General features: G+C 39.4%; 1 protein-coding gene across 1 annotated transcript in view; it reads left to right on the top strand.

Moving 5' to 3' along the window:
• LOC125481730 (WD repeat-containing protein 19-like) overlaps window positions 1-7,372 on the top strand; it is a gene marked incomplete at its 3' end in the record, with an annotated part of 7,966 nt that extends 594 nt beyond the window's left edge. The window contains exons 2-7 of the mRNA XM_048593628.1: window positions 731-855; window positions 3,367-3,476; window positions 4,491-4,559; window positions 5,737-5,814; window positions 6,815-6,911; window positions 7,248-7,372. Of these exons, the coding sequence (XP_048449585.1) occupies window positions 731-855; window positions 3,367-3,476; window positions 4,491-4,559; window positions 5,737-5,814; window positions 6,815-6,911; window positions 7,248-7,372 (604 nt within the window). The remainder of the gene's footprint in view (window positions 1-730; window positions 856-3,366; window positions 3,477-4,490; window positions 4,560-5,736; window positions 5,815-6,814; window positions 6,912-7,247) is intronic.
• Window positions 7,373-11,091: the final 3,719 nt, after the last annotated feature.

Raw genomic sequence — 11,091 nt, 5'->3', positions numbered from 1 at the left:
TCCTGAGTTCTGAGAAAGGGTCACCAGACCTGAAACATTAACTCTGATATTTTCTTCACAGATGCTGCCAGACCTGCTGAGCTTTTCCAGCAACTTCTGGTTTTGTTCCTGGTTTACGGAATCCGCAGTTCTTTCAGGTTTTTACTTGGATATCACACTAGTTGCTGCAATTAAAGAAACATTTCTGTCAGCTTGACTCCTTGGAAAAAATAATCTGGTATTTGGAAGTTCTGGATTAAAGTTTTAATGCTTTAAAATATTTTAAAGTTTTAACTTGAGCATGCATCATCAACATTTCAGTGCAATATTAAGATATTAGTACGTTGTCAGAGATGCCATCATTTATATCTAAGTTTAGATGGGGCCCTGTCTACCTGTTCAGATAGATGTAAAAGATCTCACAACAGTATGATAACAGTCTTCCCTAGATCATCCAAAGCAGATTAACTAGGCATTATTTATTTATGTTGTATTCAAATTTAATTGCTACATTTACCCATATAACCAGTGTCTGTAATAGAAAAGTGACTAATTTGGCACATCCCAAATTGTAAAAATTTCTTCGAATTCATTTTTAGTTTTGAGTTGTAATTGTATTTGTTGACTAGTTATATGCTGTGTTGTAATCAAAACTTTAAAACATTAATCCTTTCTAAACAAAATTTAAGATTAAAATTGCATGTTTATAACTTGTTCTTATAATAATGTGGAGAAGTGCTTTACTTATTAGGTTCTTCCTGCATCTCGGTGACTATGGCTCTGCCATCCAGTTCCTGGTGATGTCTAAGTGTAATGATGAAGCATTTCAGCTCGCCCAGCAACATAATCAGATGGAAGTCTATGCTGATATAATTGGTAAGCCCATATTTCGAAGGGGAACTGGCTTGAAAATGAGCAAACAGCAGAAATACAAACTTTCACCCAAAGTATTTCTTCAGGTGTCTTAGTTTCATGGTCAAAAAAGATGGGAAACAATAATGAATCTGAATTAGATCAAAGAAAATGCAAGAATATTGTCCTTAATGGTTGTGTGAATTTCTGTTTTAAAACATTGAAGAATGCAACTAACAGTACAAGTAGACTTGATTGTAGTTGTCGTAAGGCAGCCATTTAGAATCCATTGCCCAAGTGAACCAATGTAATGTAGAGTCAGACAACATAGAAAGAGAACCTTTAGTCCAACTCGTGACCTAGTTCCATTTGCCAGCACTTGGCCCATATCCCTCTAAACCCTTCCTATTCATAAAGCCATCCAAATCCCTTTTAAATGTTGTAATTGTACCCACCTCAACCACTTCCTGTGGCAGCTCATTCCAGATGCGCACCACCCTCTGCGTGAAAAAGTTACCCCTCAGGTTCCTTTTAAATCATTCCCCTGTCACCTTAAAACTATGCCCTGTAGTTTTGGACTTCCCCACCCTAGGAAAAAGTTGTCCAGTTCCACATTTTTTTTTGACCTTGGCTATTCGCCCTATCCATGACTCTCATGATTTTATAAACCTCAATAAGGTCATCCCTCAGCCTCCAACACTGCAGGGAGAAAAGCTCTAATCTATTCAGCCTCTCCCTATGACTCAAATCCTCCAGTCTCAGCAACATCCTTCTAAATCTTTTCTGCACCCTCTCATGTTTACCACCTTTCCTATAGAAGGGCAAGCAGAATCGTACACAGTATTCTAAAAGTGGCTTCACCAGTGTCCTGTACAGCCACAATATGGCATACTCAAATGTTCTGATCAGTTAAGGCAAGTGCGCCAAATGCCGCCGTCGTCATCATGTCTACCTGAGACTCCACTTTCAAGGAACTACACTTGTGCATCCCTAGGTCTCTTTGTTCAGCAATACTCGCCAGGGCCCTCCTGTTAAGTGTGTAAGTCCTGCCTTGGTTTGTCGTACCAAGGTGTAACCCCTCACATTTATCTGAATTAAACTCCATCTGCCACTCCTCACCCCATTGGCCCACCTGATCAAGGTCCTGTTGTACTCTGAAGTAATCATCTTCACTGTCCACTCCACTAATATTTCTGACATGGCAGAAAGAGTGTAACAATTTGTAAGTCAATAGATGTGAATCTGGCAAAGCACAGCAGGCCAGACAGCAATCCGAGGAGTAGGAAAGTCAACATTTCGGACTGAAAACCTTCGTCAGGACTGGGGAGGGAGAGGGGAGCCCAGAAGTAAATGGAGGGAGGCAATTGGGGAAGGGTAGATGGGATGGTGATAGGTGGATGCAGGTAGTTGTGATTGGTCAGTGGGAAGGGTGGAGCAGATAGGTGAGTAGGAAGATGAGAGGAAGGGTCTAGGCCCGAAACGTCAGCCTTCCTGCTCCTCTGATGCTGCTGGGCCTGCTGTGTTCATCCAGCTCCACACCTTGTTATCTCAGATTCTCCAGCATCTGCAGTTCCTACTATCTCTGAGTAGAAAGATGGACAGGTTAGTTCAGGTCAGGGCGACGAGAAGGGGCAGGGCTGGACGTGGGATAAAGCTGGGGGTGGATGGGTTTTGAAGCTGATGAAGTCAATATTAAGGCCATTGGACTGTAAGCTCTCAAGGCAAAATATCAGGTGTTGTTCTCCAGTTTACATTTGGCCTCACTCTTGACAGTGGAGGAGGCTAAGGATAGACATGTCGCCAGTGGAGTGGGAGGGTGAATTAAAATGGATGGTAAACAGAAGATTGGGTTGGTTGGTGCGTGCAGAGCACAGATGCTCGACGAACCAGTCTCTGATATAGAGGAGACCACGTTGGGAGCAACGGATACAATAGATCAGGTTGGATGAAGTACAAGTGAATTTCTGCTGGATCTGGAAGGATTGTTTGGGGCCTTGGATGGAGGTGAGAAGGGAGGTGCAGGGGCAGGTGTTGCACCTCTTGTGGTTGCAGGGAAAGGTACCGGGTGTGATGGAGAAGCTGATGGACTATTTGTGACTTGTGTCGACATCTCTAGGTCTTGTTTGTTTTCTTCTATTTTCCCTTTTCCAATTTCCTCACCCAATGCTACCAGGACCTGATCCTCTCTGATAGTTCACGTTCAACTAAGATTCACATATTCACTTTCAGTAAGGGCTGTTGATGGATAGAATTTAGAAGCCAAAAAAAACACTTGGCCATTTTCTCTCCATACTACAGAGGTTTGATCCCATTTACAGTGCCTCTATCTTCACTTGGCTCATTCAGCACTTGATGAAGAATGAATCTGAGACTAGCCTGATCTGTATTGTTAAGCTATTTACTGCATATGCCAGCTCAATTGTTTTATATTTCATCAGATAAAAGAACTTTTTTAAACTGAAAGTTTCTCCCTCCCCTAGAATTTATCAAAACATTAGTTTAGGTTAGGTTAATGTTCATACTGCTTCTCGGCAGGTTCTGATGCCAATAATGAAGACTATCAGAGTATTGCATTGTACTTTGAAGGTGAAAAGAAACATTTCTTGGCTGGAAAATTCTTCATGCTTTGCGGCCAGTATACCAGAGTAAGTACTTGATTGTGTATTTGACTTCCCCTTTCAAGATCATATTTTTTTAAATGAGTAGCCGTGAAATAAATACACAGAATACTGGAGAAACACAACAGTCTGGCAACATCTGTGGAGGAAGAAACAGAATTTTGAGTACAGTAGGGCTCTTTAGTGGAAATGCACTCTGATTTGGACCTAGATGAATGGCACATAATGAGAGTATGTAATAGATATGCGTACTAATTTACAAAACTATTAGACGGCTTTCTGTCACATTGGATGAATATGAATAATTCTGGCTCCAACCACCTAGAGAGCATAAAGCAGAGCTTGTCCTTTTTGCAGCATGTACTTCATTTCTATGTCATCTTGCAGATCTAAAGGCATTGTCACTGTTGCCATCCATATCTATTATAACATTTGTGTGGACGTTTCTCCATGTGAGAATGCAGCAACACAGTGTAGAAAATCACTCAACTCAACACAGCACTGTACTTCCACACACCTTGGAAAATTTATCAAGAATTACTTTACCTGCCAGTTTAAATGCCTGGCTCTGTAAGGAGTATTAGTGAAGAGTCCATTTTGTGGCCTCATGACAGGTCTTTTAAGTGTAATAAACAGACTTGGTTAATTCATATTTGGATTCCTGGCAGCATATCAAGATAGCAGAGTTTCCAAGCCTTTCTGTACATGTCATGAACACACCTGCATGTTTCCTTCTCATGCTATTAAATCTGGCTGGGTCACTTAACAGCATATCCCATTTCCAGGCAATAGCAATTGTGCAACGCTTATGTGACTTAATTTCTCATCCTGTCCTTTCAATCAAACTTGTAGTCCTCTCTCCTGATATTTCCTTATGTGGTTCATTCTCAAATTTTGTTCCGTAGCACTCCCATGAAAGAACTTGAAATGATTTACTGTGTAAAAATGCTGTACAAATGCAAATTATATTTTTCACACATTGATATTTATTTTAAAGGAAGGCACACTACTAACTTTATTCTTAACTATATTTTTTAACAGGCATTGAAGCACTTCTTGAAATGTCCGGTATCTGAAGATGGCCAAGCTATCGAGATGGCTATTGAAGCGGTAAGAGTACAGTAATGGTGTGTGACAATTGTGAGAGATGAAGAAAAGACTATTCTTTAAAGTTCTACAGAACAGCAATCCTTTGGAGCTAGTTGAGAGGGCCTTAATTTTTCATGTAGAAAAAAATCCAGAACTTCTCTAAAACAGTATTGTTAGGGCTGACTACCAATTACATGGTTGATAAGGCATGCTGTTTAAAGCAGTAAGAGGGGTTATGTCAAATTTACAGAATAACAGTGACCTGATGCTGATAAATACATTATAAATTAGCATGGTTACTGGGCAGCAAGTTTGTCTATCTTCTGTCTTTCATTTATTGTTTGAGAAGTGGAGTGACTTCATCAGGGAAAGCAAAACCCTGAAAAACTCAACAAACGGACTGCCCTCTTATCTTGGACGGAAATGTGAATGGAATTTGATTTATAAACTGATTGTGTACCATGATCTTCTCTCACATAGTTACATCACAAATTATGAAGTGAAAGTTCCTTATTAGAAAATTATTTTTGCCTCTTTGCTGCTGTTAGGATACTGGGAAATAGGAATTGTTAGGAAATTTGGAATTGCTATGTCAGAACTCTGAAGGGTTGTGTCTGCAATAATAAAGAAAATATCCTTATCAAATTTGTTGCTCTCAGTTCTGTCTTTCCATCTAACCCAGGTTGATTACAAATTTGTCAAAGCAGAGCAAGAACTTATTTTCTCTGGTTTCTGTTTTCCATTTCTGTTCTCAAATGGAAACCATTATAAAAACCATGGGTTTTTAATTGGAGAAAGAAAACAAAATATTTCTCTGTATATAATACAAATCTTCATTACTGATTCTCTGTATAGTACAAAATTGAGCCAAAGTTGTGTTTTGTACATTCTGAGGAAGGGTCGCTGGACCCAAAAAGTTAACTCTTTCTCTCCACAGGTACTGCCAGACCTTAGTTTCTCCAGCAATTTCTGCTTTTGTTTCTGACTTAAAGCATCTGCAATTCTTTATTTTTAGCTGCATTGTATAAGTAATAAGTTAATATTCCCCCAGTGCATCTTTAGGAAGTATCAGTTTGTTCCTAATGCTCTTAGAAGATTGTACTTGCTTTTGTGGTAAATGGAGGGATTCTTGTAAGGGTAAAGAAGACACTACAGAATTGGTGATTTCTTTTTAAAGTTGTATTTTTACTTTCGCAAGGTTGGACAAGCCAAAGATGACATGCTAACTAGTCAGCTCATTGATTATCTAATGGGTGAGAGCGATGGAATGCCTAAGGTAACTTTGATTCTGAATTAATAATGCTAGATATTTTCTTATTTATTTGTACATTATATATCAAATTATGTTTTGATGTACTTTTCAATAATTTTGTAATATTCAAATAGTTCAGGGGAGGTGATGGCATACTGGTATTATGGCTAGAGTGTTTATCTGGGCACCCAGGATTGAATCCCACCATGGCAGATGGTGGAATTTGTCCCATGTACAGATTTCTTACAGTTACTTATGTCTCCACTGTGGTCTACTGTCTTCCAGCACTGTCAAGAGCTTAATACAGTCAAACTGATCAAATTTTGTTCTCAAATTCTACAAAACAAACACATAATTCCTGTTCATATTCTTTCATATTTCAAATTTTGACTTTTTATTTCTTATTTTTGCTTTCAGACAGCGACATACATTTTGTAGTTGCATCTTTTGCCTCTGTCTTTTCTTGCCTCATCACCATTCCCTTTGAGCCTGTATTCCACTACTATCAAAGACAGCATTCTTTTGGTCCCCTTGCTCAAAACCGAATGCACTGCTAACAATTTTCCATTCTGATGAAAGACCTTTGCCCTATAACATTAACACTTGGTTCTTTCTCCACAGATGTTATCTGAACTGCTGAGTGTTTCCAGCATTTTCTAATTTTATTTCAGGACCCTTGAATTTGACCAGTTATTTTCTATTTAAAACCTCAAATTTTTGAAACCATTTTTTTGATGACAAAGATGGTAAGATGCTTTGAAGATTTCAAAAATATCAATCTTGAGCAGAAATGTGTCAGGACATTTGATTTCCAGCTAAATGCTCTTGTTACATTTTTCTGCACTGTGAAATTGTCTCATTAAACCAAACATACTGATACTGAAAAGATTCTGTATGAATTTTGTGTGCATTTATTAATTGCTAAATAGCTGAAGTAGACAAATTTACACTTAAAATTCAATACCTTGCTTCCCACTCCACCCTCCCATGCCACTATTTCTCCCTTTTCACCTTGCCAATATAGGATGCAAAGTATCTTTTCCGCCTGTATATGGCATTGAAGCAATATCGAGAAGCAGCCAGAACAGCCATAATAATCGCTAGAGAAGAGCAATCTGCAGGTATGATCCATCTATACAAAAGGAAAAAATCTATGTGGAAAAGTGGGGTTTCTTTCCCTCTCTGAGAGTGAACCTTTATGGGATCAATGTTTTCATCTTGCCTTTTGGAAATTGATCTGCAAATAGTCAGTTTGCTAGGGTCCAGTCCAAGAAAGTCAGTTCTGCTTAAACAAATCCAGTTGCTCTAAAACCCCAGAAAATTTCATGTCTGTCATAGATTAATAGTCTAATGAGACAGCTGTATTTTAACTGGCAAAGGATAAACTGTAAAATTTTACTTTCATGATAGATATTAAGAAGGCAGTGAGGTTTATTGTATGTTTTCCGTTGTTTCAGGAAACTACAGGAATGCACATGATGTGTTATTTAGTATGTACACAGAGCTCAAGGCGCACAAAATCAAAATCCCCTCAGAAATGGTGACAAACCTTATGATTCTACACAGCTACATTCTGGTAAAGGTAGGAAGCTAAAACCACTCGTGTTTATTATTATGGTAGAAGCTTTTGTGTGTCATGAGCTTAGTACTCCATGCATTTTCTGGGCAGTGTGGTCTAGAATTATGTGCTTAACAGGCAACTCTTAGCTGGTGCTTTATACATGTATACCCACATTTTCTGGATAGAAAGAGCTTCTATGGCTACCATTGGCTACCAAGGATACTTGCCCCATTACACCACATGCAAATTACCATACCTTCATAGTATATTACCAACTGCAAGGTCCCTTCCAAGCCACTCACCATCCTGACCGAAAGATGTCACTGGATCAAAATCCTGGAACTCTCTCGCTAATGGCATTTTGGGTCTACCTATGTCAGTGGATCGCAGCAATTCAGGACCACCACCTTCTCAAGGACATTTGGGGATGGGCAATAAATGCTGGCTCAGTGATGCCCACACACCATGATGAATAAAGAAATGGCAAAGGCAGTAGAAATGAGGAAAAAGGAAGATGAATGATTAGCTTATCCAAGATTGGCCATTTTATACCAACAACTCTAGGGAATTCCTCATCTAATTTGAGGTCATGGAACCAGTTGGAATTCCTCAGAGAGGGAAGGAAAATTCTTCAACAAGTCAAACTCTTGAGCTCCTTGGTGGCCAAATTTGAAGAGATTAGTTAGACATTTGATATATCAAAACAGGTATGTCTACAGTATAGAGTGTGGTTGACCTAAATGAGGGAAAACAGGTGTAGAATTAAACTATTAGTATTTATTTAGGTTAACAAGTGCAGGAAGGAATCTTATTGTCACTAAGATTGATAGGATCTGGTCATCTCACTCTGCTATGCTACTCCCTGCCACTACCCCCAGCCAAACATCCTTTGATGTTTCCCTGTGCCCTAATGCTGAACTGACATCTTCCTCTAATGTCTCTGCTGTCTTCCTCATGCTCTGTTTGAGCTCATCTCATTCACGAGATTCACGCTGTGTTCCTTTGACTGCATTAAACATCTCCACGTTGTCTTCCATCTTAGTCGATATTGTAACTGGTTCTCTTTCTTTCAGGTGTTATACCATTTCTTCCCTTAAACTTCCATCATTGTCCCCTTATCAGAAGATCAATCTTTGAACCCACATTGCAAATTACCAACCATCCCTAGCCACCTTGAACCTTGTTGTTTCCCAAATCCATATTTTCCTGAAATTCCACGAATGCCGCCTATCAGGTTTTACACTGCCATGTACAAAACCTTCTGTGACCATGAGCAAAGGTAAACTTTCTCTGTTCATCTTTCTACCTGTAGCTTTTCTTATATTCCATTCTTATCTAATTATACCCAGAGAATCACTTATGAATGATTTATTTGATTTGATTTATTATCATGTGTACCCAAGTACGGTGAAAAGCTTTGTGTGCGAGCAGTAATGCCCAAAGCAAGGTCGACATTATTTGATGTCAAAGAGTCATTCATCAGTCTAATGACAGTGGGGAAGAAGCTGTTCTTGAACTGTTGGTGCATGTGTTCAAGTTTCTGTATCTTCTGCCTGACGGAATAGGTTGTAGGAGAACATTACCGGGGTTGGAGGGGTCTTTGATGTTGGCAGCCTTTCTGCAGCAATGAGAAATGGCTTCAGCACTACTACTTCTGGTGACCCTCAAGGAGCTATCCGTGGCTTCCACCTATTTCTTATCTACTTGCTGCCCATTGGTGATATCATATGAAGCTGCAGCATTACTTTTCACATGCATACAGATAACTCCCAGTTCTACTACACCATTGCCTCTCTCAACTCTTTCACTGTTGCTAAATTACCAGACTCCTCATTTGATGTGTAATACTGGATCAGCAGAAATTTTTTCTGATTAAGTATTAGGAAGCCATTATCAGTACCGTTTCCAAACTCTTCTCTACCCACCCCATCCTTCACCCTGGCAACAATCTGAGAACAAGTCAATCTATTTGCAAACCCGGTGCCACATTTGAGCTCGTGGTAAGCCCATGTCTTCCAATGCCTATTTTCACCTCCATAACTTCACTCAACTTCATCTCAACTGTTGTGCTGCTGAAACTCTTGCAGTCTTTCCTTCCATTAAGATCAAGGAAAAATCCTCCCAAACGTGGAACATTGCCTCACCTAGAGAGCTAATTCTCATCTAAAGCTGACATTGACGTGGAAATCCAACACTGCTTCCAATCTGCGAGCACCACCGTTAGATGCCCAAAATGAGTGTCTTTGATTGTAAAAAGCCATTCTGCTACCAATATCCTCATGTATAAGGCAGATGTCCTTCCAACTCCTCTTTATGGCTCAGAAGTTGGAAATAGGTATAGATGCCACTTCAAGGCACTGGAGAAGTACCATCAATGCTTTTTGAAATGGATTATCCACATCAGCTGAGAGAACAGGCATACTAACATCAGCATCCTTCAAGGAGCTAATAGCACCAGCATCAAGTCCATGATCATCTGAAACAAACTCCACTGGACCGGCCATGTGCTTAGAATGCCTGAGTTCTGACCGCCACTGCAAATCTTCTTCACCCAGTTTAAGGAAGGCACTGAAATGAGAAGATGACCAAGGATCTGCTTCAGAGACTCCCTGAAGGCTTACCTCAAGAAATGCAACATAGACGTCAACGCCTGGGAGACTCTCACTCCAAAGAAGCCAACTTGGAGGAATTTCTGGTGTGAAGGGACACAATTTTTTGGGAACACCCATCAGCAAGAGGAAATATGGAAAAGGAATTTGAGAAAGGAATGCCACTATCTTAAGAACCAATTCCTGGAAATGCCTGGCAAATGTGTAGTCAAAGATTTTGCTGTAAGATCAGGTTCATCAGTTACAGAACCCATGACCAGTGACATGGTATTTCCTAGGTGGACAATCATATTCCTTGCCAAGGATTTGGTCTCCCCAATGTAGAGATGACCGTATCAGAAGCAGAAAATATAGTATACAAAATGGAAAGAAATGAAAGTTAATTGTTATTGTGATGAAGGTTCATAATACATTGTTATGGATTCTAAAAAGGAGGTAAAGAGATTCTTTTTGTTTCTGTGAAGATGAGTTTTAAGTATCAGAAACCTTTTTTAGTAGTGGATCAAAACATAATTTCAAAGAAATTGTGTGACTTACATGAAATTGCTCAACAAGCTACCTGGTGAGATAATTGCTGAACTTTTCTTTTGCCAATCTACAGAATCTTCTTTTACACTCTACAAAAGAGAGGCCAGACACCGTTTCAGTTCAGAATATGAATAACAGCAGAAGGGCAGTTCAGTTTGGTCACCTCTATGTCATCAGGGCTGAAAAGAAGTCTTAAGCTATTTTAGCAGTTCCAAAAGACAGGGTTGAAAGAAGCCCTGAGCTTTCTTAGAGTTCAGTAAAAAAAAGTCAGTGAGTTAACTTGTGTCCATGTGTCTCAGGGAGAGAGAGCCGCAGAGAGAATCACATCTGGTGAATGTGCAGAAAACCACTGAAAGGAAATGCTTGCAATCCCTTCGGATGAATAAGAAATTAAAGAGTGAAGATAGGAGTGCTATTTCACCAGGGTTGAGTATCTTTAAAGGATATTGCGGGGGAAAAGGATTGAATTTTTTTGCTGTGTATAAAATTGATTTTAAAAATCTTGCCCTTTTTACACATATAGCTTTATTTTATCTTTCTTTTGTGTAATAAACCTTTTAATGTTAAAAGTACATTGGCAGCGTCTTGTGAATGCGTTCATTG

This window comes from Rhincodon typus, unplaced genomic scaffold (genome assembly GCF_021869965.1).
Source record: "Rhincodon typus isolate 14 unplaced genomic scaffold, sRhiTyp1.1 hic_rhity00003343, whole genome shotgun sequence".
NCBI lineage: Eukaryota > Metazoa > Chordata > Chondrichthyes > Orectolobiformes > Rhincodontidae > Rhincodon > Rhincodon typus.
Note: the sequence above shows the minus strand (reverse complement) of the source record. Positions and strands in the feature narration are given on the sequence as shown.